At 34.4% G+C, this 27,284-nt stretch overlaps 1 protein-coding gene across 5 annotated transcripts in view; it reads left to right on the top strand.

Annotated features, from left to right (window-relative positions):
• The first annotated feature begins 6,488 nt into the window (after positions 1-6,488).
• PARD3B (par-3 family cell polarity regulator beta) overlaps positions 6,489-27,284 on the top strand; it is a 1,277,739-nt gene continuing 1,256,943 nt past the window's right edge. For 2 of the 5 annotated variants that reach the window (XM_074298956.1, XM_074298955.1), the window contains exon 1: positions 6,490-7,572. In XM_074298956.1, coding sequence (XP_074155057.1) covers positions 7,453-7,572 — 120 coding nt within the window. In that variant the 5' untranslated portion in view covers positions 6,490-7,452. Of the gene's footprint in view, positions 7,573-15,053; positions 18,372-27,284 lie in introns of those variants that run through there. The other 3 variants (XM_074298957.1, XM_074298958.1, XM_074298959.1) reach the window with 3 other exon arrangements.

The raw sequence follows: 27,284 nt of genomic DNA, 5'->3' as shown, positions 1-27,284 counted from the left end.
AGGCAACTAGTTGGCATAATGGATAGACTGTGGAATTTAGGATGAGGAAAACCTGAATTCAAAGCCTGCTTATAATACTAGGCATCCTGGGCAAGTCACTTAACTTATCTTCATCCCAGTTTCCTCATCTATAAAATGGGAACAATAATACTTTCTATTTATAGGGTTTTTGTGCATATTCAAACATGTTAGCATATATAAGGCTTAAACTGCTAAATAAATTACGTACATATATGAATCTCTAGGCCTTTTCTTACTTTTAGACAGGACCCTACTATACTAATTCTAGAAAAGGAATTCTTACAACTTCCCTTGGTGAGCCATTTCAACAATTAACAATTTTTACTGTAGAAACTTTGTCCTCTTTTTTTTTTTTTTTCCAGAAGCCTTTGGGTAGTAATTTTAGTCTCTTTGCAGGGAAACATAATAAAGAAGATAGAATAGCAGACAAGAGTTACTGGACTTACAGTATAACAGTAATTGTTAAACAGTGGAGTTCACAGAAACTGCGTGGATATTTATCATTTGGAGAATGGCTGAATAAGTTAAGGTATACGAATGTAATAGAATATTGATGTTCTATAAGAAAGAATGATTTCAGAAATGCCTGGAGAGACTTACATGAACTGATGCGAAGTGAAATGAGTAAAACCAAGAGAAAATTGGTCATAGCAATAACAAAAGTATGTGATGATCAACTGTGATTACTTAGCTCTTTTCAACAATGAGGTGATTCAGGCCAGTTCCAATAGACTTGTGATAAAGAGAGCCACCTGCATCCAGAGAAAGGGCTTTGGGGACTAAATGTGCATCACGAAATGTTATTATTGTTTTTGCTTGCTTGCTTGTTTTTTTTTTTTTTCTTTTTTCCATTTTTGATCTGATTTTTCTTGTGCAGCCTGATAAATGTGGAAACATGTTTAAAAGAATTGCAGATATTTAATCTATATTGGATTACTTGTTTGGGGAAGTGGGAAGTTGGGGAAGGAGAGAGAAAAATTTGAAATATAAGGTTTTGCAGGGTGAATGTTGAAAACTATCATTACATGTATTTTGAAAAATAAAAAGCTATTATAAAAAGAGTGGAGTTCATTATAAGGCAGTTGGAATTTAAATACCATATATGATTATATAGGTGCGAAATAATAGAAAGTTAGTTCTCCTTGACAGGAAGTGGTAGTGGTGAGGGAGGTATTAGTTTCACCTATATCTCTGCTATGCATATTGGAAACTAAAGAAAGTATTATAGTGAGAATCTAGTTCATTAAAAATATTTCAGTGTCTATAATATTTATAATTATAAATAGCACACTAGATATTTTGAAGAGCTAGGTAGCTGGGTACATTGCAGAGAGCAATGGGTTAGAAAGTCAGGAATACCTGAATTTAAATCCTACCTCAGATAATAATTGTTTGATTCTGATCAAGTCACTGTTTAGTCTCAGCCTTGGTTTTCTTATCTATTAAAAGGGAATAACATTGACACCTACCTCAAAGGGTTGTTGTGAGGATCCCATTAACATAACATATGTAAAGTGTTTTGCAAATCTTAAAGTGTTACATAAATGTAAACTATTTTTAGTGTATAAATAAGGCAATTGTCAATCAGTCAACTAGCAGTTATTAAGTACTTATTAAGTAAGTCAGATACTGTCATTATGCTTCTAGAACCGTTCCTAAGAAAGTTATTTTTATGACAATTTAGGCAATTGCTTAAAAGCTTCAATCTTCAATAAGGGTATCAAATCCTCTTGTCAAATGCCTACTCCATGCTTACTAAAATGAAGTATTCATGTTTGAATTTTCTTTTGTGAATATAGGAATTTTGTCTTAATGGGGTCCCAAGAATAATTATGGGTCACATAGTATCTGTGAAATTCTTATTCATTTTAATGTCTATGAGGAGAGAAACACTTCTGTCTTGGGCCAGGATATCTCCAAATGTTCCAATGGGGTTAAGACTGATGAGTGTATATAGCAATCTAAATTCTAAATACTAACTTATATGATCTTTTAAGATACTGATGATACCTTGGGCCAACTCAATGAATCAATTCTTCAAATATTTATGAAGTGCCTTCTGTATGCCATGCACAGTACTTAGCTACTGGAGATTAAAAAAAAAAGAAAAAGAAAATAGTCCTGCACCTGAAGGAGCTAACATTTATTGGGTTGGGGAGGTAGAAAATATACACACACACACACACACACACACACACAAATATAAAATAAACACAAAGCAATTGAGAAAAGGAGGACCCTATTATATCATAGTCTTAAGAAGAGTTAATCTTTGATTTAATTTATCCTTTCATAACATAAAAAAATAAGAATTTGAAATATGATATTCTCTGTATTTTCTTTCTTTTTTTTTTTTTTAATACTATCAGGCACTGTAGGAATGCCAGACAAATAACTGATAATATAAGTTTTATTTGATAATATAGTTTTAATAGATAATTCTCTCTTAACTGTAAGAACCAATAAAGAGACTTGCAGTTATAGTATTTATAAATTATGGAAGAGTTTAATATTTTTTATAGTTTGTATTTAAAATTGTGATTTTATTGGTATAAGAATTCTCAGTGAGGAAATCTACCTACCAATGCAGAGGAATAACTGTTCTGTAATGTAGAGCCTTACTAAGTTTCCTGGTTTTCTAAAAGGTTGAGTTGCTTACAATAACAAAGCCAACTTGTGTCAGGGTAAGATTTTAACAGGACTTTTTGATACTTGAGGCTGAGGCTGAAATCAATTCTCTATCCAATAACCTTCATTTTGTCTCCCACAAATAATGCTACTTCAGATTCTGATTTTAACTGCATGAAGTACTCCCATTGTAGAAACTCCATTAGATAATGAAAATAAGCATATTACCTGAAATTTGTAATCTTAGAGATGCAATTCAGTATGCTATTTCCCTTCACAAAGTATCTTTAATGGCTATACACAGTTTATGTCCAACAGCAAAGAAAATATTCCATTATAAAAAATATTCCAATTTCTAGTAAGGAACAAGAAACATGGAAATCAGGAACATGGATCCTAGACCTTCTACATGTTACTTGATCAAGGCCAGTTGGGTTTATTGTCTTCCACCCTTGAAATCCCAGGGAGTATGAAATATTCACTTAAACATTTGCTGGGCATAGATGACTATATGTTATAGCTATATTTCTGATTTTGGTTGTTAACATAGGATAAACTGTTTTAATATATGCCATGATGATGAAGAAAGATTTAAATGCTACTTTTTAATGAACACAAACTGTAAACCCTGAATTCTTTCCAGAATTACTCATTTCAGGTCACATAAGATATTCAGTGATTAACATGAATGCTTAATTCATTAATGTGTTGCTTAATTTGTTGTTTAATCTCAATGATATCACCACCTCCCTTAGGAACCTAATCCAATTTTCTCAGAGGGTATACAGAGAATTTTGGATATAATCCATTATTTATCTTGGGGTTTGAGATGCTCTGGGAATATGTGTTGTGGGGAAGTAGTTAAGCAGGAATTTGAGAGACTGTGGAAATGAAGGAGATGATTGTAAAGGGGAGAAGGGAATCATTGATAAAAGTTGGAACACTGTAGTGGTATGCATGTATGTATACACACATATATAATTGATTACATGTAAAAGAGTATAAAATTATAAAGATTTTCCCTTTATTGATGCTCCAAGTGCTTCTCTGCATACCTAAATTTTACTTATTATTTTGTCCAAGGATAAGTTCAAATTTTCCATGATGCCTTTTCAGATCACTATAGTGGTCACATTTCCCTTCTCTGGACTCATACTCTGACTTAATTTACTTTTAACATATATACTCCCTTGTTTGCATAGTTATATAGTTAATATTATATCCTCAATGAGCTTATAGCCAAGAAAATTTTGTACTCTGTGTTTCAGGCAGGAATCTGCCAGAAACAATTTTGATTAATATGGATTATTTTAATCTAAGTATTTCTCTTGAATAAGAGAGGACCAAAGACAGGCTGATTCACTCTGTGACTTGAACAATTTTTCTCTAAACGATATTTTTGAGTTAAAATTCATAATATTCCTGAACAAAGAAAATTTTCCAATAAGATTAAGCATAGTTACAGAATTCAAAGTAAAAGTTCAGCTGACATTTTTATTTCACTAAGCAGAACAGTAGTCAATCAAATTCAATTCAATAAACATTTATAAAGTGCCCACTATAAGTCAGGTATCATGCTAAACACTGAAGATACAATTAATAAAAAGATAGACAGTCCTGCCCACAAAAGAGGCTGGAAAAGACTGGAAATCCAGGGGTACCTGGCATGGGGCATCTTGTTCCATTTTGTTTAATTTGATTGAACTCAAGCAAGGTGGAGTAAGCCATTTAACTTTCTACATAGTCTTAGAATAATTTTATATTCTTCCTTTTTGATCACTCACTTTTAGGCAGTAATTTTCATTTTTTATTTTGTTTCAGAACCTTTTGTACTCTTAAAATTATTGAAGACTCCCTCATAAGACCTTTTAGTTCATGTGGTTTAAGTCTATGGGGATTTAATCTTTTTACCTAACTTGTTCCTGATATTCAGATTCTTCACAATTCCAAGGATTCTTGATCATTTCCATATTCTTATGTCAAACCTGTTTTGTAAATAAAGCTCTTCCCTTCCCAGAAAAGCATGAATAGAAAAAAAAAAGAAAGAAAAAAGGAAACAATCTGAAGTTATTAATAATAATCTGAAATAATCTGAAGAGTAGTTTGGATTTCATGGATCTCCTGAAAGTGTCTCTCACATCACCTTTTGAGGACCATGAAGCATTGCTTTAAGTATTTGCCTTTTCAGCTATTCAAAGAGAAATTCAAGGGGACTGTGTTATCAGCAAGGTACTGACATTTGACAGAAGTGATCAAAGCTTCTTTTACTCTGATTATTACTCTGATCACTTGGTGGATAAGTAAAGGGTGGTGAAACAAGAACAATTTGATAAGAATAATTGAGAAAAATTTAGTGTTGGACAGTATTTCAGAACTGATAGTTAAAAATAAGAGCTCTCTTTCAAATTGGTCCAAGGGCTAGCATAATTATAAAAAAAGCATTCTTGATATCTGTAAAAAGGGACTATATATGTGCTTTTGGGGGCTTAGTCTACTTTCACACCTTTTAGAAGGGCTGGATTTGATACTAAGTCACTTGGAAGTTAAGATGGTTTCCAATTCTGTATAGCCTATGTCATGAAACTATCTTAGAAAGTTTTGCTTCCTTTTCTAGACCTTAGACAATACTAGTCCCATAGCAGGTTCTCAATAAACATTTAGTAAACAAATACAAGAAAAGGATGCAAAAACAAGTTAGGTGAAAAGAACTTCTCCAAAATAGTGAAATTTCAAAAGCCAAACTGAAAAGGTTTCAAAGCTATTTGCTAATATCCTGTACATGTCTTAGGCTGCTCTTGGAATACAAAGGGTTTATGGGTATACCTGACAGTAGTAGCATATCATTTTAGAGAGAACTATTTGCTATTTTTAAGTTTGTTGTTGTTGTTGTTTTGCTGATTGGGTATTTTCCAGTTATTCAGTTTTCAACTGGTGAAGAATACACACTTTGGGAATAATTACTCTAAAGGTTTTATAAAATTAGTTTCCTAAGTTAAATGTTAATGAAACCTGGGTTCAAATTGTACTTCAAATAAAGATTAGCTGCATGACTTTAGAACAAATCACTCAAGCTCTCTGGAAATTCCCTAGTACTAATCTGTGAACTCATATAGATAGCAATCTGTAATTTCCCTGGAGAACAATTCCTTTTATTGAAGAAATCGTGGTTTCTTCTCTTTCAACAGTTGTGGCACATCTTAATTCTGTCCTAACTAGAAGTGTGATCCTTGAACAAACCTTTTTGGCTAAAATCAAGGATAACGTGCTGTTATTTTTTCAAATTATCTCTTCTGGGCTTCAGTTTTCTTACTTGCAAAAAGAAGGAATTCGATTAGAGCAAGATTAAAATAATCATGAATGGATTTGGGGGGAGGTTTGTGAATTTAGGTGGAAAAAAAGTACAACTTTATTTTTATTAACTTTTGGTTAATCCTATATTTTATATTGTGAAGTTAAGCACATTATTTCAGAAGCAATCCAGAGACTTCTATGCTATGGGGTCCATGTCAACAAAAGAAAAGGGTAAGAGTCTTGACTAGATGACCTCTAAGGTCCTTGCTAACTCAAAAAAAAAAAAAATCCTATGCTAGTATTACTTATGCTGTGGTGGGCTATGACTTTGGGTTCTTAATAGGCCTTCACTTAGCTCTCAATATAGATACAGTTTCTTGATGCTCTGTGGGTCATTTAGAGTAGGAGCAGAAGCACCTGTTCAATCTCTTCACTTGAATTCTGTGCATCTTCCGTTCATGCCCTCCTTCCAAAGATGTGTATGTGTGTTGAGGGGGGTACAGCTTTGCACTCTTGTTACCATTCCCTTAAGTGTGCTTAGGATATCCGGTTTCAGTTCCCGAGGGTGTAAGCCCAGGCTCCCGTTACCAATCTCCCGGGCTGCTGCATGTCTGCCTCTCTCTGTGTGTAGGTAGCTCTCAGGTTCAGGTTACTAGACCGGTACCTCCAAGCCCGCGCCCCAGTGCAGCGTGGCGAGGCCCGCGAAGGAGCTGGGGGAAGCGCCGCGGCCCCTTTAAGAGCCGGGGTAAGGCCTGGCCCCCGGGGCTGCGGGGAGCAGGGAGTACACGGAGCACGGCGGCTGCAGTGGAAGAGAAGGAGGAGGAAGAGGAGGAGGAGGAGAAGGGACGACTTCGGGACCTGGGCCACAAAAGTTTTTTGGCTCCCTACTAACTCCAGGGCACGACCCACTCGGGCATCTGCGCGGCCCCAAAGAAGAGGGGGGCCTGTTCGGGGCCGGGCAGCCTAGGTGCCCGGCCGGGAGTTTCGGTTTCGCGGGGCGCCGGGAGGGGAGCCGTGGCCGGGACATGAGGAGGAGGAGCCGGCGGAGGCGGCGGCGAGGCGTCTCGAAGCGGCTCGGCCTGCGCTTCACCTGAGCGCGGGCCGGAGGGAAGCGAAGCTGGGCGCACCGCAGCGGAGCGCAGTGCGAGCCCAGGGGCAGCACCTCCGCGTCGCTGTCCCGCGCGCCGCAAGCCCTTCCGGCTCACACTCAGCCCCTTCTCCTGCTTAGGGGCGCGGGACTCCCCGGCCCCACGTGCCCGAGCCCCCCACGGGACGAGAGGGAGGCGGGGGAGCCGCGCGCCCTCAGGTGGGCGTGCCTCCCGGGACGGGGCAGACACACCTGTTCCAGCGCCGCCCCCCTCCTGCTCCCTATCTCCTTGACCTCCAGCCTTAACCAGGGCCCCAGGAGTCTGGGCAACCCCGCTCCCCTCCCACCCACGCCCGGCCCTCCCCACCCTCCGCTGTTGTTCTTGTTGCCGGGGTGTCCTGTACTGGTGGTGACCGCTTGGCGAGATGAAAGTGACCGTCTGTTTCGGGAGGATGGGGATTGTAGTTCCCTGCAAGGAGGGGCAGCTCCGTGTACGAGACCTCACCCAGCAGGCTCTTCAGCGCTACCTCAAAGCCAAGGAGAAGGTAAAAGGCTTTGGATGGGGGGAGTACTATTCAAGGGGTGCGTGGCCGGAGCAGGAGAGGGAGTGCCGAAAAGATGCCACTCCTACCTCCCCACACTGGCTCTCTACGTGGGGAACCCCCATACACACCTGACACCTGCCTAATGCCCTGGTGGGAGGCCAGATAACTCCCTGGAACTTAGCTCCAATATTGGGAACTCCCAGGCCTCTCGGTGCAGAGGTCACAAAAGCAACGTAATTAACCATACTCTATGCATTCAGATTATGTGATCTTTATTTAATTTTGCTTCTATGGAGAAGTCTTGCTTTTTGTGGTGTAGGAGTTTTGTGAGATTAAAAGATCTGGGGTTGACCATAATACTTTTTTTCAGGCTTCTTTTCTTTCTTCTTCCCCAAGGAAATTACTGGTATGAAGCGTTTATTTGGTCTAGGTAATAGATGTTTTTGCAAGTAGTGTTTCAACCTCTAATTAGGCTGGTTTTCAGTTAGTTGGAGAAACTCTGGTAGGAAGTGAAGTCCTTATTTAAACTATCCCATTCACTTAAAAAAAAAAAATGGTTCCAGAAATCAGTGACAAGTTAGAACTAGTATTCTATTTCTATTGTGTTAAGATGTGTTAAAGTGTGTTTGGAATCCAAAAAGGTGAGTTGAAAAATAAAACTTACCATAAAATAAAGCTCTTAAAATTGATGCAACTAATGGGGAATTGCAAATTATGATAGATGTAAGTGCAAATCTTGTCCCAGAGTCACTTAACTTCTGTTTGCTTCATGCTCTGGAAAAAGAAATGACAACCTACTTCAGGATCTGCCAAGAAAACTCTATGTATGTTATTGTGTGTCCACATAGTCAAACAGGATTGAAACAAGTCTTCAAACAGAAGAGTGAAATAGGATTGAACAGTAAACCAACTCTTAATATTTCAGGGTTTATTTATTTAGTTTTTTCCTCAGGGTACTTTTAAATAATTAAGTATTTGTTAATGATCAGAGGGATTTTGATCCTAGGAGTTAGTGTTCCAAAGACTTTTAGAATTAATTTTCTCTCACTCCTTCTTCTCCCTTTGCTTTCCTTCACCTTTTTAAAAATCAGATGGGTAAACTGAGGCACAGAACATTTAAGTCACTTGCCCACAATCTATGCTGGGTTTGAACCTGTGTTCTTTTATTCCAAATCAAAGACTTCCCATTGCATACATCTGATAAGGCAGAATACAAGCCTTTACATTCAGTGCTGTTCAACATTTATTAAACACTATGCCAAGTGCAAGGCGCTGTGCTTAGCATTGGAGCTACAAAAATGGAATAAAAAAGAAATGGTTCTCACTTTCCAGGAGATGAAGTTCTCTAAAGGGGGGAAATGCAACATAGACAGAATATAGATTAATATAACACAGGTGAAGTAAGCATAGGAGAGATGAAAATTACTCAAGGAAAATTTGAGAAAAGTTAGAACAATCTCAGTTGAGGTCAGGGAAGGAGCTGAAATTTTTTTGAAGGAAGAAAAATATTTTAAAGGGTGGGAGATTAAGAAAATGAACGTGCAGCCCAAGGCTGGAGGAAAGTTTTTGTGAGTTCAGTGGTTGTCTATTTCATAGAATAACTAAATATCCACTTTAGCTGATACAGTTGAAATAAAGGTGAAAAGGTAGACTGGAGTCAGGTTATGGAAGCTCTTACATTCTGGGTTCATGAAAGTGTATTTTATTCTATAGAAAATAGGGAATCCACGGACAATTCTTCATTGGGGGGTAATGGTCTTATTTGTGTTTTAGAAAGATTGTTTTTGGCATCTTTGTGAAAGATGAATTGGAAAATGAAGAAATAAGAACAGCTGAAAACTGATGAGGATCTCTTTGAGTATGATGACAATGAGAACAGAGTAAAGGGGACCAAAGTTGTGATGGTCAATTTTTGTATGAGTTCACCTCCATAGAGATTCTAGAACTAGAATATTGGATGACTCAGTCCTTGGAAGATAAGGTTTCTTATTTCTTTGAATGTACCCATGCTTATCTGGAATAGAAATGAAAGAACTTTTTTTATATTTTAAAGAACAAAAATAAAGTTTATGACATATCCCTAAGATAAGTTCATACATACCTTAATTTTCTGTACACTAAAAGTTCCTATAAGTATATGTTTACAAAAGTATATATACTTATATACAAAGTATTTCTTTTATAAATATATTAGACTTCAGAAGATACATTTCATGCTATTTGAAACAAAGTCATACTTTGAAGAATATTCTAGCTCTCATGAATATTAGATGTTTGTAAAATGTTTACCACTTATAGTTTGTTTCCTCCACTCTACCATGTGTGAAGTACTCTGCTAGCCATTAGGTCAAATGGATTAATTAAAACACATTATCCTCTCATGGAGCTTATATTCTACTTGGGGACATGACAAATACACAAATAACTGTGTTGGGATTCACGTGGGGCATGGGAACTTCTTTAAAAAGTATTTTTTTCCAATAATATTTTATTTTTCCAGATATGTACAAGGGAAGTTTTTACCATTCACCTTTGCAAAACATTGTATTCCAATTTTTTTTTTCCCTTCCTTCCTTCCCTCTCTCCCTCCTCCCCAAGACAACAATCAATCCGATTTAGGTTAAACATGTGTAATTCTTCTAAACCTATTTCCATATTTGTCATGCTGCACAAGAAAAATCAAACCAAAAGGGAAAAAAACACAAGAAAAAAGCAAGCAAACAACAATCAAGTGAAAATAACTGCTAAAAAAAGTATTTTGATAACTTCATTTCAATGTAATTGGTTTCCTTTGTAATCTTTCATTTTGTATCTTTAAAAAACATCATTCTGAGAAGAGATTTATAGGTTTTTGACTGCTGAAGAAGAATCTATGACCCTAAAATGGTTGAAAATCCAGTTAAGAATTAGGCTTTCAAAGAAAGCTTCATAGAGTGATGGCATTTGAATTGTGTCACAAAGGCATCTTAGAGGTAGAGAATGACATGAATGTCTAATCTAATTGACCACAATTTAAATCTTTACTGATTATAATGGATAAAATGTAACCTTTATATAGTCCTTTGCCCTTTTCAAACTTATTTGATTTATTGATTTTTTTTTGGACACACCTAAAATCTTTGCTGGGAAGGGCTTGACTTATTATCTCCATTCCACAGATGAAGAAACTGAAAGTCAGAGAGGCTAAAATATCCTTTGATACTTAGGGTCCTATAGCAAACTAGTTAGTAGCTGAGCTGGGATGAGAACAACCCTGTTTAAAAAAAAAAAAAAAAAAAAACGTTTCATTCTTATTTTTATCATATCCCATTGCCTCTCTTATCCTGACATGTTAGTCTTTACAAAGTATACTTTCTACACTGTTTTCACCATTATTCAAATTGTACATTAATGGTGAAATTTCTACTTCTACCACACAGTTAGAATTGAGATTTTTTTTTTAAACTTGGAAATCAATGATATCTGAATTCACGTGCCATCAATTTTTGAAAGTTGACTACAATTAAGTATAGTAGTGAGCTTCAATCAAATTTATCAGAGGACTATTTTGTGAGTTTTTTTTCCTTTTTGCATTCCTATTATAAATTATTTGTCTTGTACATTTATAGGCTCAGGTATGGTGCTGTCCACGACAGAATATGCTGTAACAGTGGAGCATGTGATTCACAAAAAAAAAAAAAAAAAAAAAAAAAAAAAACAAAACAAAACCCACCAATGCTTATTTTTTGTTGTTTTTTTATTAGATGATATTTTGTGATTTGCAATTTGGTTTTAAAAGGCACTTGCATTATTGGCATTATGGATTCATTGTAATTTATAATATCATAGAACACATTATAATTGCATCGATCAGTTTATTATGGTTACCTGACATTACATTTTCTCTGTATTTATATTTACATATCAGTAAGTTTGTGACATTTAAAGGTCATCTGCTTCTTATAAAACATTGGTTTTTTTTTTTTCACATTTTAAAATCCCAATTAAAAAAATAGTAACTATATTTTTCACTTCTCTTCTCCCTCCTCCACAAACCCCAAATCAAAAATCCACTCCTTTCCCAAAAGTTCCTGAACCATTAAAAATGTTAATAAATTCTCTACACCAATTGGTATTTCTGAGATTAAAAATTCCAGAGTACCTATAAAGATTTTTTCCCCATTAGTTATGTGTGAGAAACAAAAGGACATTCGTAAAGCAAGTTGGGGGAAAATAGTTTCGTTAATTTACTCTAAAAAATGAAAATTTTCAAATATCTATTTTTTTCTCACAGGATTTCTAAAGTTGCATATTGATTTCTCTTGAAAAGTAATAGCCTGTCTTTCAGATTGTGAATGCATATTAATTTCATCCATAGGAACTCTGGTTTACTTATGGGGGAAAAAGTGCATGTTTGAAATGAATTCTTAAATAAAATTAAAATGCAAATTATTGGTAGACCATCCTAATTTTTAAAAATTATTGATTAAAAGATAATTAAATATTGAATATTGGTGCCATTTTTTCCTCAATAAAAAGAGTGCCAAATAATTGCATTGCCTTGAAATGTAGCAATTTGCTAACTACATGAAGGATGGACACAATTATTTGGGCTCCTATTTTATTATGTGAGTTATATGGACCATATAAAAAGCAGTCTTGTTTCTGAGTAATACCTCAGGCTTTTTTTGTAATTTGATTTGAACTTTCCACATGAAAGCAGAATAAAATTATGTGTACGATCTTGTAGGCCATGGATAAATAGTGCTGTAAAAAGACATTTATGGAGAGAATAAGCATAGTAAATCTCTGTAGTTCAGGGGCTTAATTTAATAGACAGTCAAGTTTAAAGATTTAGGATAGGAACTGAGATTTCTAAATAGTCTGGAAACTAAATGAGGCATAAAGAAACTTTAGGATTTTGTGGGCAGTATGAGAGAGGCATCAACCACCTGCTGAGGAGAAACAAAGAAAACTGGTATTTGAGGAATGTAGGGAATAGACCCAGTCAGCAAGAGATAAGACCAGTAGTAGGTGGGGACATAGATTGATGGAAAGATCCTGTTCTAGACTTCAAAGGTAGAAGAATCTTTAATTATGGGTACTAAACTTTAGGGGTAAAATTTATGCATGCAAATCTTTGTTTCCAAATTAGTTGATTGGTGTTAAATTTGTGCTATCATTTTAACAAAGGGTCCCACAAAGGCATTAAAGTAAAAAGAGAAAGGAAAGCCTGGGAAGAGAAATGTATGGCTTACATAGATAGCCTATTGATTTATGAGTTTATTCTTTTGCTCAGATGGTACTATGTGGATAGTATATGAAACCATTTGAAGTAGTTGGCACAGTACTTTAATGGTTAAGGATATTACTACCTTGGTTGGAGTAGCTATTATTAAATACATGTTCCATTTTGTAGATAGAGGAATAGGAAAGGAAATAAACATTTACATAACATCAGATATGCAGTAGACACTTTGCTAAACACTTGTTAGAAATAGCTCATCTGATCTTCACAATAACCTGTGAGATAGGTGCTATTATTATTTTCATTTTATAATTGAGGAACTGAGGCAGAGGTTAAGTGACTTGCTTGGGGTCACACAGAGCTAATAAGTGTCAGAGGTCACATTTGAATTCAGGTCTTCTTGATTCCAGTCCTAGAAGCAATGAAAGACAAGTGAAATGATTGTAAGAGTGAAAGGAAGGTGTAGGATGCATTATAGACCAGTAAAATGAACTAAATATGGCTAGGTTAGGTGGACAGGTATGGGAAGAGTAAAAGCTCACAGAAAAGGAGAGAGAAATCTGTTGAGGAAAGTATAATGTTTTAAGTAAATGAGAGAGTAACATAAAGTTAATTTTATAAGCTAATGGGCACAGTGATATAGAAAAAGGTCAGTTACCAGATTGCCTTCAAGTATATAAAAAAACATTTTTAACACTTCTCAGAAACTTGTCAAACCTTTTGTTATAGGATCTGTTTAATCTATTTAATAATCCATCTGCTTTACTAGTTGATATTAACTTTCTACGTGAGAATGGGATTAAAAACAGAACTCTGGATTCATAGTAAGATCAATATCTTAGAAAAGTTATTGATGTAACAAATGAGACTCCTATTTATTTAAAGATAATGTTGTCTGAGAAGTGCTTGGAAGGTAATTGATTCTTCTGTTTAATTTTTCATGTTTGTACCATTTTCTCTCCACCTTTATTATATTTTTGTGAATCACTCATAGTGTTTTATGCATAGTGAATACTCAATTTTTTTAGGTTGATTAGATATGATTGGATATACTTGAGCTTTTTTGAATTTCCTAGAAAAATAGCATACAGTTAGTAACTGAAGATAAAACAGTAATGACTCAGCATCACTCAGTAGGGCATGTGAGCTAGTTTGGCTTATTAGTAGTGATGTTGGATTTTTGCTGACCATTCACAAACTGTAGCCTAACCAATCTTCTGACTAGGGGTGCATATTTAGGAAACTGACTGAATAGGATTGGGATGACAAGAATATTCAATATTAAAAAAAATAGCGGACTCCATTTGGAAAATCTTGGTCCCATTGGCACTTTGTCCCCTGTTTTAGTTAAGCAGTCATTGATTCATGGTGGAATCTGTGATTGTGACTCCCATAACTATTTTTAAAGGAATTAAGTTGGGGGAGAGTTTTTCATTATTTAATGTAGTTCTTACTTTCACATTCTTGTTGACTTTGTCTTTTGCCCTGATTCATTAAAGACTTTGTTGACACAAAGGGATCTTTGTTTACTTTAACCTCTGGGAACTCCCAGGAAGAGAAAATCATCTAAGACTGAATAACCTGATGTTGAGTCAGGATGTTTGTTGAAGGAGCCTGGGTCTGCCAAAGACAGGTTCTTTGCTTTAGTCTACCAAATTCTGGGATTCATCCTAGCATGGAAGAGAGAGTAGTTAAGGAATAGAGCAGAATATGAAGTTTGACAGATCTTTACAATATGACTTTGAATTATCGCAAATTTCTTAGACTTCTGACAAGACCATGTTAAAAACAAAAGTTAAAAAAGAAATTTTAAACTACATTTTAGTTATTGTTGAATTTGTTCTTTTTGGGCTTTCTTTGCTAGTGCTTTTTTCTGTTTGAAAAATCAAGAATTTGTTCTTTTTTCTTGTTTTACAATAAAGTCATACATCGATATTGCCTAAAAGTCACATGTAATGGAGAGAAAATAACAGTACTCAAGTGTCTGTATATATATTTTCATACCTGCATGATGGATTTTTTTTTTGATTTATTTTGTATCCTGCAACTTTTTTTATTTAATTTTAATTTTATTTTATAATTATAACTTTTTTTTTGACAGTACATATGCATGGGTAATTTTTTACAACATTATCCCTTGTACTTACTTCTGTTCAGATTTTTTCCCTTCCTCCCCCAACAACCCCTCCCCCAGATGGCAGGCAGTCTTATACATGTTAAATATATTACAATATATTCTAGATACAATATATGTGTGTAAAACCGAATTTCTTGTTGCACAGGAAGAATTGGATTCAGAAGGTAAAAATAACAGTTTACACTCATTTCCCAGTGTTCCTTTTTTGGATGTAGCTGATTCTGTCCATTGCATAATGGATTTTTGACTTTGTATAGTGCCTATCATGAAATTGGCCTTAGCCTTGATGCTTGGACTTAAAAGTCTTAAGCTTTCAGTTGTAATTCTAACCTTAATCTTTACAAGTTAAGTTACCACAACCAAAAGCCTCTCAAAAAAAGTCATCTATTATGAGATAACTAATAAAAGCATGATAAACACTTTAATTTCCCCCTTATATTTCCATATTTTGTTATGTTAAAGGTTTTTATTTCTTCTAGAATGAAGCTAATTTGGATTGGCATTCACATAATTTAAAGTTTTAAATAGCATATTAACCAAAAAAAAGAGACATACTGATTTTCTTTGATCTTTATCACTTATTTTATGAGGTAAACACTAATGGACAAAAATATAGGTATGTTGACTTCTTTAAGAAAATGAAGAGATCTTAATATAGAGAGGCAGGTTGTGGGATGGGAAGATTTCAGTCTGGAAATCAGAAGATTCTGTAATTTTGGGTGTTCTGGGATTCAGTTTTCTCAACCATTAGACTAGATCAAGGATTCTTATTATGGTAGTGTAGTGAAACCTTTCCTTATCAGAAAAATGTTTTTAAATGCATAAAGCTAAATATTCAGGATCATAAAGTAAATCATTTATACTTAAATACAGTTATCAAAACAGTTAAGAAAATAAGTCATGAATTATAGGATAATCCGTGGACTAGATCTTTAAAGTTCTTTCTGAGTGAAGTAAACAAATATCTATTAAGTTAATGCTGTATGCTTGGGAAAGCCTTTTTGCAGAAAATGGGACATGAACTATGAAGAAGCCAGAGAAACTAAGAAGATATTATATATTGTAAAACAAAAAGAAGAAACAGAGTTGAGTGTTGCTTTCCATTGTAGTAATGACCATTTCCCTATTTTTGTTGCTGTGAGTGTTAGAAATTTAAATCAGAGATGTATCTTCATTTTTTGTAATAATTGTCTTTTTTTTTAAAGTATTTATTTTTTTACAAAAATTTTATGCATAGGTAATTTTTCAGCATTGACAGTTGCAAAACCTTTTGTTCCATTTTTTCCCTTCCTTCCCCCTACCCCTTCCCCCAGATGGCAGGTTGATCAATACATGTTAAATATGTTAAAGTATAAGTTAAATACAATATATATATATATATATATATATATATATATAAACATGTCCAAACAGTTATTTTGCTGTACAAAAAGAATTGGACTTTGAAACAGTGTACAATTAACCTGTGAAGGAAATCAAAAATGTAGGCAGACAAAAATAGAGGGACTGAAAATTCTATGTAGTGGTTCATAGTCAACTCCCAGAGTTCTTTCCTTGAGTGTAATGGGTACAATTCATTACTCTCTATTGGAACTGATTTGGTTCATCTCATTGTTGAAGAGGGCCATGTCCATCAGAATTGATCATCCTATAGTATTGTTGTTGAAGTATATAATAATCTCCTGGTCCTGCTCATTTCACTCAGCATCAGTTCATGTAAGTCTCTCCAGGCCTTTCTGAAATCATCCTGTTGGTCATTTCTTACAGAATAATAATATTCCATAATATTCATATACCACAATTTATTCAGCCATTCTTCAATTGATGGGCTTCCACTACAAAGAGGGCTGCCACAAACATTCTTGCACATACAGGTCCCTTTTCCTTCTTTAAAATCTCTTTGGGATATAAGCCCAGTAATAACGCTGCTAGGTCAAAGGCTATGCACAGTTTGATAACTCTTTGAGCATAGTTCTAAATAACTCTCCAGAATGGCTGGATGTGTAATAATTGTCTTATAGAATTTTTTTAGAGTTCTTGTCCAAGAATTTTTTTTGCAATGAATATCTTAAAAAGTTTAAGAAGAGCTTCAAACCATATTTTAAAAGTCTGGGTTTCAAGAATTGAAAAGGAAATTTCTGATTCATTTCTGCCTAATAGATAATACCTAATCACACCTAATTTATGTTTTATAATTATGATTATTCTTTAGTTTCCTGAAAGTAGGATGTAACACCTTTTTATTATGTATTTTCTCACTTTAATGCAATTATTAGACTAACATCATCTTCTATCTAATTCTCTTTTAATATTGAAGCTTCGTAATCAGAGGCCTTTTCAGTACTTGATACTTAGAATACATTTACTCTTTAGCACTAACTTTAAGATTTGGGAGCTTGACTAAGTTATTGGCTATTTGAGATTTAATATTAAGCAATCTGGCTTTTCAAAAGCAAAACTTTGTAATAGTTTTTGTCTAAGGTGGATCTCTTGAAGAAACATGAGATATATGAAATTTATTGCATGATTCAAGCAACTTTTCCCATTCATTTTCCTTAATAATGCTGTATAAAACAAAGGATTTGGGTAAGTCATTTTAATTCTTTGATCCTTAATTTCCTTATCTGTAAAATATGCATATTTGTACTTCTCTTTACCTATTTCACATGGTTTTGCTGAGGAAAGTGTTTTCTAAACTAAGAAATGCTTAGTATAAATGGGAAAGATTTTTCCTTTACTAAAAGCACATTTTATTTTTGAGAGGTAATGCATTCATTAAAAAAAATAAAATTTGTAGTTCCATTAAAATTTGCTGTTTTTAAACATTTGCCTTTAAGCTTATAGGATTAAGGGTATAATATAGATTGTATACAAATTTGGCAGTTTTGAGTATGGAATACCAATTATCTTTCTTGAGCAGGAGAGATGAGAGTTTCATCTTGAGACTTAATAAAGGTCAAAAATTGGCCCAGGAGTAAGTTGACTTAGAAGTTCTTGCAACTTTATAAATATTTGGAAAAATTGAAAGCCTGACTTATTAGTCATTCTGTGAAGATAGATTTTTCTTTGTCGTAACATGAATTTGTATTGAGAACTTTTAATATTGGGTTCTGGGTCACTTCCTTTTTTTGGGACTGACAGAAGCAGACAAATGGATAAACACTCCTAGTCTTTGTATTTATAGATACCTATGGATTCTGAAAATTATAGCTTGACAAAGATATTTGATCTAAAACAGCCCTCCATAGATCTTAACAAAAATGCATCAAAATGCTCATGACTCTGGTTTAGAGTTAATTCAGTTCAAGGTTGATTTCATATTGTGTAAATTCAGTTTGGTTTACATTTTAAACTTTATACTTTTTTTGTTCTAGGTTATTCATGGGTGACATCTCATTGAAAAAAAAATGACCTTCTTATTTCAACTGCAGTGTTGTGAGTGTTTAGTATTTTTCTGTCTTACCATGACTTTTAGAACTTTTGCAGTAAAGATGTGTGGGAGAAGCTTGTTCATTTCTTTTTGTACTTCTCACAGTGACTGTTCCAAGTCTTTCCCAATTTGTTCAATCCTTTAATCCCTCAGCTCTCAGCAGATGAGAAATAGAGACTGTTTAGCATAAGTTTCACCAACTTTTCTCTTTGCTTCAGAATGTAATTATATCTACAGCTTTTCCTCTTCTCTGTTGTTGGGGCTTTTTATTCTAAGAAACTAAAATTTGAGAAGTGGTGTGAGTGAAATCCAAAAATTATGGGTAAAATTGGAAAGGTGAACACTGTTTGCTCATCAGCATCTGGGATGTTGGTAAGAGTAAGATAAGTTAAAGATGCCAAACCTGCTTCACAAATTTATTGCCTCTAATACTCTGTGTAAAAAATCAGAAGATATAAATTGATTCAAAAATGGCTTTATTTAGGTAAATCTATGAATAATAGCAGCATACATGACTTAAGGACAGTCTGAACTATACTTAATCTTTAAGGTTAAAATCAATGTGGATTGTCACATGAAATGTTTCCATTGGAATGTTTCCTAGGTTCTCTTTTGGAAACAAGGGAAGAATGGAGTTTGGGATCTGATCTAATATGGTAACTTAAAATTTCATTTCTTGATCAATCTACCAGTTAGATTAGAGTAAATGATTCATATGGAGAGATAATGGAAGATATAGTAGAAGTCAGAGTGTAGTAAGGATCTTGAATGTTAGGAAGAGGAATTTTAATTTTCTTCTACAGGCAGTAAAGTTTCAGTAAAAAAATGACATGAAGAAAATCATATTTTAGAAAGAAAAATTCTTGTGTTTGTGCTAAGAGTGAGTCCTGAATTTTCAATCAGGACCTAGATTTTCTTACTAGCTATGTGACTGAGCAAATCACTTATCTTCTAAGGGTTCAGCTAATTAAGTCTTTAGTAGGGTTCCTTGTTATGATCCTAATCTGTTAAGTGTGTTAAAAATTGATTAGAAATGAGTCCAGAGATAGGGAGATCAATTAGAACTATGCAATGAGAAGGATGGTGGAAAGAACATCGACTCTAAAGCCAGGAGACCCTGTATTCAAATAATTCTTCCAATGTCTTTGCTTATTATCTTATTTATCTTACTACACATGACTTTGGCCAAATTATTTAATTGTTCTGGGCCTCAACTTCCCCAATTATATGAGAGTCTGTGAGGGTATTTCTACCCCCAGTTCTGTGCAGCTAATATAGTGCTATTGGTAGTTTCTCTCATTTTTCTTCTTTCCTTCTTCTTCCTCTTTCTCTTCCTTTTCTCTCATTCTCTCTCTTCTCCCTCACCCCTCTGTATATGTATGTGTGTGTGTGTATACACACATATACATTTAAATCTCTTTATTTCCACTATAAAATTCACTAATCCAACTTATTGGTGACATTAAAGTGGCATAAAGAAAGCCATTTGGAATTATGGAATATCAGTGTGGTATATATAATGGAAAGAGTAATTGATTAGCCGTTAGACAGCCTGGGATCTCTGCCTATAATAAGCTGTGTGATCTTGGATTAAGTAATTTAGTCTTTCAGGGCCTCAATTTCCTCATCTGTAAAGTGAGCACGTTGGACTAGTTTACCACTTTAATGTACTTTCAAGATCTAAAAAGAAGCATTGCTCTCATTCCATGATTTATTACATTGGAGCATACAGACATATACATATATGCACATGTATATTTTTGTGTCTTTGTATATATCTATTTCTGTATGTACTTACATATATGAATACATACAAATAAAAAAACAAATTTCCAGATATGTAATCTAGTGTGTATGCATTGTAAAATTATATAAAGGTATGTATAATGTAGTCTACTTAAATATAGTTATGCATGTATATATAAATATACATACATACATGTTAATGTATAAATATATGTGCAATATAAACACACTATGTATGTAAAACTAATTTTTAACAGAAATCTTTTTTGTCTACTGTGATTAATAGATAACTGATTTGTAGTTAGCAGTTTGCACATCTATGCAAACAATATGTATTTTTAAAAGATTATTTGTTCAAAACTTTTTCTTCATAAATATTCACATATTTTCTCCCTATTAGATTGTCAATTTCTTGATAACAAAGAATAATTCTTCTTTTATGTCTCCATAATCTTGTATAATATTATGCATACAATAGGCATTTAATAAATATTAGACTGATTATCATAGATTATGAATTAGTGTAGATTTGTACAGATTCTTATTTCATATTGTTCATTTTCACATGTTATACATTCCAGTCAAATTGGCTTGCTAGCTATTTGCTGTACTCAGCAGTCCAACTTCTACCTGCAAGCCTTTCCCATTTCCCAATTCTCAGGAACTAAACCTCCTCCTTTCTGTCTTATAGACTCCCAAATGATTTTTAAGTATCTCAGGTGATGCTGCTTACACGAGAGAAGCCTTTCTTAATCCCTCTGAGTTGGAAATACTTTGGACTATTTTGTAATTGCTTATCTATTTACTATAGTATAATATATGAGTATCCTGAGGTCAGGGTATCTTTTTTTCCCTTTCTTTTTATTTTCCCTGACTCAATGAATACTGTGAATATTAGGTAGTTAAATAAATGTTTGTTTAAGTTAATTGATTTAATTATTAGGTTGGACAAAGTGAAGACTTGAAGAGGCTTCTTGGAGCACATTCTTACATTAAAATCTTTTGACTCCATTAGAGAGTTTAAGTAGAGAGCTCAGCCATGAGAGAAGTGTTGAAAAATGTCCTGTTTAAGGTCCAAATCAGAGAAGGACTTTCTGTTGATGATAAGCTTCTCCCAAGGGTTTCTATTGCATTTCAAAATAACTTCATGGAACCCCAGAATACTTAAAAGTCTCATTTAAGAAATCTACAGCAATATGAAATAGATACATCTGATTACCCACAATATAAAAACAAAAAAAATTTTCAAAAAGAATAGTTCCTTAATTATGATATTCACCTGAAATGACAGGCCACCATTTCATTCTATCAGCATGTACATCTTGCTCATGTGGTATAGCTGGGAGCAACAAACAGGGCTTGAAATGAAAAGAGATTGGACCCAGTTGTATTTAGGAAATAGCATAGCACATTTAGAGATGTTCAACAAAAGATGCTTAGGAACATGGTATGTTTTGTTTGTGGAATAGCATTACATGACTGTATGGGCTTGGGCAAATCATTTTACTATCTAGACCTCAGTTTCCTTATCTGTAAAATGAGGACTAGATGACATATTGGGAATTTACAAAAGATTGATATGTAGGATTAGAAGAAGCAATGTGGTCAGATAGAGAGCTTGAGAGGAAAAATAGACAGCCTAACTGCTATATTAAGAGTCTGCTACCAAAGAAATAAAAGAAAATATTTCAGTGCATTAGGTATATTCTTTTTGGGAGAATTTGTGGGAAAATAGGTATCTGAATCACATAGGGTTGAGACAACAGGAAGGGATTAAGACCTGGAGCAGTGGAGAAAGTATCACACACTAATGAAATCATAGAGCAACCCAAACAGAATAATTCAATAACATTTATTGCTCATTTTTGTATTTGGATGGGCCCTAGTCATAATGAATGTTACATCTTTATTTCTGTGGTTGAAAAGTCTGTGAAGTATCTTTTCTGTTTAGCATATGTTTTGTTTGCTTCATTTTTAAGTGCACCAGTAGTTTCATTTGTATTTTTTTTCCATTTCCTTTAGTTAAAATATAGATTCTTAACCTCGAATCTGTGAAGTTAAGAACAATATTTTGATAACTATCTCAATATACTTGATTTCCTTTGTTATTTATGTCCTTTGTTTTATGCATTTAAAAGAGATGTCCATGACCTTTATCAGACTGGTATGGGGAGGGGGGAGGAGGGAAGAAGGATCAATGTTGCAAAGCATGTTAAGAATCCCAAACAGCCTGCCTAATGGTCATGTGGTTCCTCTTTTGTTGTTATTCAGTCAGTTGCATACAACTTTTTGTGATACCATTTGGGGTTTTCTTGGCAAAGATACTGGAGTGATTTGCTATTCCCTTCTCCAGATCATTTTATATATGAAGAAACTGAGGCAAAGAGGGTTAAGCAATTTGTCCAGGCTCTTACAGCTAGTGTCTACTCTACCTTCCTGCACATGGTACCTTAAGATACATACTCCATCCATTGTTCTACTTAGTTGCCTAAGAAGGTGCCCTAAGGTGGTATAATCATGATTGTGGGGCTGCAATGAAAGGTTAAAGTTTGACCCAAAATATATCCCATTTAAGAAACCAGGGAACTATGTAATGTGTTTTGTAAAGACTTCTATCCCCAAAATAGTACTTGAAGAGTTAAGTTTTGTACATCTGGAAAATTCAGGTCTGGGAAACAGTGCATTTGTATCTAATCTATGCGTTTTACTGAGCCCAAGTAAAATTCTGTCCTAACTATTGATTGACCTCTATTTCTTGGGAACACAATGTTTTTTGGGCTCTTTGTCCTCTTGAAATGAAAATTAAAATAGTTTAAAAGATTTCAGAATGTGGGGAAGCTGAGTAGGTGAGGTTTTGTTGTAGTGGCTAATTATCATTCATGGGTAACCCCTAATCCCACCTTTCCATTTATATATTTATTTTTAACATTTTGATTTTTTTTTGTTTAGTATAAAAACCTTTGTACAGAATCTTTGCAAAACACATAATCCTTTAGGTAATAGCTAAATCCCTTTTCCTCATAATCCAGGTATTCATCTTTGCACATGAAAAGAATGCAAAACAATTTAGAAATGTTTTAAAAATTATTTTCTTATCCATTAATGAATAGATGTTTCTCTTTATAAGCTATTCACTCTCTGATGGGGATGCCTTCATTTTTTCCAATGAGAAAAGACAATTCATTTGGTGGAATTTTTTGGTTCCTCACAGTTGCAACCATTAGCTTTGTTTAGCATTTTCACAGGAACTCTTCACTTTGAATTGATTGCTAATATACTTGTGTGTTTAGTAATCTGCAGTTACATTTAAACATCTATGGGTCTATTCCTGGGAACACTAGGAAACCCAGTGTTTGTCTCATCTCTGACAAGTACAGATTGTGTGTAAGTCATTTAACTTCTCAGTGCCCTGGACAATTCTCTGATGCTTTAAGTTGCAGAATAAATCCTGATTTGCCTTGGTGGGCGAAGCTTCATTCATGAAAAAGTTTCATATACTGATGGATCACATCCTAGCTCCATTTTTTATCCATATGAATATTATATTTGTTCAGGTATGTCCAATTCTTTGTGATCTATATAGGTTTTCTTGAAAGACATCCTGAAAGTGATTTGTCATTTCCTTCTCCAGTGCATTAAGGTAAACAGAGGTTAAGTGTCTCTTGCTCAGGATCATACAATTTATGAGTGTCTTAGATTTGACTGGAACTCAGATCTTCTTGTCTCCAAACCTAGTCCTTTCTCCATTGAGATGTTGTTTCATTGCTAAATGTATGGATAAGAAATGGAATCATATTGGTCTCTTGTTTATTACAGTTTAGATTAATAATTTAATTCACATATTTTTTATTTGAGGTTAAAACACTAATTTGATAATGGTATTAAATGTGTTTAAAAGAATCTTAAAATGATAAAAATTTATAATGATAAAATTTGATAATTTGATAATGGTATTAAATGTGTTTAAAAGAATCTTAAAATGGCATTTAAACAATCCAACTTCAAATATTTGTGAAAATCTGGGTTATCACAAATGATCTTAAAAGTGATTTTTATTTACTTGAACTATCTGCCTAGAGACTTTTTTTGGTAGTAGGAAAATTTTAAATTTGTCTGCCCCATACCATTGACACTAAGAAGAGCTCACAAAATCATCTTGTTTGGTAATTGTTAATGAAATTGAGTAAAGATTTGTTTTTAACCTCCCCTTTAGAGTCTGATTGAAACTCAATTTTGAATGGGGTGCTGTTCTTGTGTCCACCCACCCTTTCCCATCCAAGATTTAGGGCATTGCTAATGTGCCCCATTGTCTTCTCTGCCTGAGTTGTTTCAGATTCTCTGTGCTAACTTTATTCAGATTTCAGTGACTTGAAGGAAAGGATTATGTTTAATTTGAATTCACTTTATATTCATTTAATTACTCTCAGTTTGTGATCTTGGACAATTCCTCCTTCTTTCTGTCACAATTAGATTTTCCTAGTTCCCTAGAAGTACAGCACTATAGAGTACCAAGTTTATTTTTATGCTCCCTCATACAGCCACATGGATCCCTTGTTGTAAATAAATGTCAGTTATAATGGTAATTCTCACTTTAAGATATTTTCCTAGGTTATTATACTTTAATAAGGACTCATTCTTATGATGGATTTTCCAGGTTCAGATATGTTGTTCGTCTCTTCTTTTGCCTGAGTTTAAGACTCACAATAAATAACCAATGTCCTTAGATCTACCCCACAATTTATATATGATCAGATTGGTGGCTTAAGATTTTGTCTCTATCATTGCCTCTTTTTAAAAAAGACAATCCAAAAATAGTGTTTTATGGATTTTGGAATTTGAATTTCAGTTATGCTTTTTAATGGACATCTGACTTGTGGAAAAGTCATTTACATTTGCTAATACTCTATCCCAATCTGTAAAATAGGAAAATACTTTTTCTGCTTATTTCATAGGATTCATAGTGTGAGGAAAGTATGTGAAAACTTTAAAGCGTGGTACATATCAAAAAGCACTGATTAGGAGCCAGTTGCTGATGATACAAAGACAAAAGTGAAATAGCTCCTATATTCAAGAAGCTGATATAAAAGGATTGATACTGTACAAGGTACATGATTTGAAATTGAATGGCTGTCCTTTTTTAATGGAATATCCCAAGGCCAAGAGGAGAGGTGGCACAGCAAATAAAATTCAAAATATGAAATTACTTTTCAGAAATATTTCACAAATGAATAGTTATCTGTGTATCTCAATAAAGTAGTTTTTAAAATAAAAAAAATGTTCTGACATATTTGAAGATAACATAATCTATTTGTTTTCTAGGAGTGCTGATAGGTTGCATTGTTAGTCATACTCTCTTACAATACCTTATGCAATTATGTATTTGCAAGATGTCTTCATATGTGTATATGCTAGAGGACTTCAGGAGGGTAGTTACTGACATGACAAAATGAAAGCTCTTTGTGTATATATAAAGCATACAGACAACTGATTTTAACACCATTCAATTAGAAAATAATTTTTTGCTTTATCAGAAATTCTGGTGCTTTGCTTTATGAGTCAAGTGGGGGCTTCTTAGTCTCCAATGGATTGGTATTCATATTCAATAAAGTATCAGACCTCCTGTTTCTACTGTTTAAGAAGAGAGCGCCTATTTTAAGAAGCATGACTGAAAGTCACTTTAAACATTTTCTCCTTATAAAATGCTCATCTTTCAGTAATATTTTATTTACAGTGTGTTAAGTGATGTTAAAGAAACTGAATGTGTAATAGATGATTTTTTCCCCCTATCTTCTGGGAAAAGTATGTTAAGAATGAGATACAAAAGTCTTCATTAATGTAAACTACAGTTTTAGGGAGGCTCATGATTTAGAGAACACTTCTCCCCCATGTTTGATAAGAAAACTAACACTTCTCTTTTCATAAGTTATATTTTGAGTTGGAAGTTGATCCATTTTATTGTTAATATTTTTGTGTTGGGATAGAAGCTTTTAAATCTCTAAATTCATTCATGAATCTGAATTTTGAATGTTGCTTGAACTGTTTCTTGATACTGGGGAGTGAGTGTTGGCCTTTGTAATTTATAACATGAGAAAAAGGAAAAATCATAAAGACAGTCTGTACACTTATTCACTAATGGGAAGAGGCAAAATGGAGCTATTTCAGTCTTTTTGGGTAAAGGATAAAAAAAAAAACTACTTCATTGATACTAATAATCAGTCTTTATTTAATGTTGCATTAGCCATTTGCTCAGGCAGTTCCTTCATCTTTAAATTGGGCAGGATACATTGATGCCATTTTTTTTACTGGGTTGAAGGATCAGAAGCAAATGTGATTTGCAACAGTGATTTATAACCACTGATGAAATACCGTGTTTCCCCGATAATAAGACACTGTCTTATTATTTTTTTGGGACTAAAAAACACCAGAGGGCTTATTTTCAGGGGAGGGCTTATTTTATCCTCCATCATGCCCCTTTTATCCTCCATCATGCCCATTTTAGCCTCCATCATGCCCCTTTTAGCCTCCATCATGCCCCCTGAGTGCTTATTTTATTCTCCATCGCTTACTGAACTTACCGAGTTTTTAGATGGTCCTGTCTCAGCTCTACTCCGCGGCGCTGCTCTCAGTAGCGCCAGCAAGCAAATCACCAGGGAAGAAGAGGATGACGCGCTCACTGCTGCAGCTCTGATTGGATGCAGCTCGGAGCGCGACGTGCGTTTCACCCGGGAGGGGAGGGCGGCGCTGCTTACTGAAGGTACCGCTACGCAGCATATAGCGCAGGGGATCACCATGATGACCGTTTTCATAGTAAGTTCGATAGGGCTTATTTTCGGGGGAGGGCTTATTTTAGCGGAATATTAAAGAGTATGTGGGTGTCTTATTTTCAGGATAGGTCTTATTATCGGGGAAACACGGTACTACATAAAGTGCTTTTATTAGTGTTTTTACTACTAGTGGAAAACTCTTTGAATAGGAAATTAGGAAAGTAACACTTGTTACAGTGTGTCCATGAGTTTTCCTCTGGTTCTCAATTGCTTGGTGGCTAGCTAATGTATCAGATCAAAAGACCTGACCTTGCCTGAACAGTTTCTATTCTTAAGTAAAAGTCTACTCTTGAAGTTCTGCGGACTGTCTTTTCCAATTTGATGCCTCCCTCTTTCCTGGTTTGACCC

Source organism: Sminthopsis crassicaudata, chromosome 3 (assembly GCF_048593235.1).
Source record: "Sminthopsis crassicaudata isolate SCR6 chromosome 3, ASM4859323v1, whole genome shotgun sequence".
Classification (NCBI taxonomy): domain Eukaryota; kingdom Metazoa; phylum Chordata; class Mammalia; order Dasyuromorphia; family Dasyuridae; genus Sminthopsis; species Sminthopsis crassicaudata.
The sequence above is the reverse complement of the archived record's forward strand: the minus strand, read 5'-3'. Positions and strand labels throughout refer to the sequence as shown.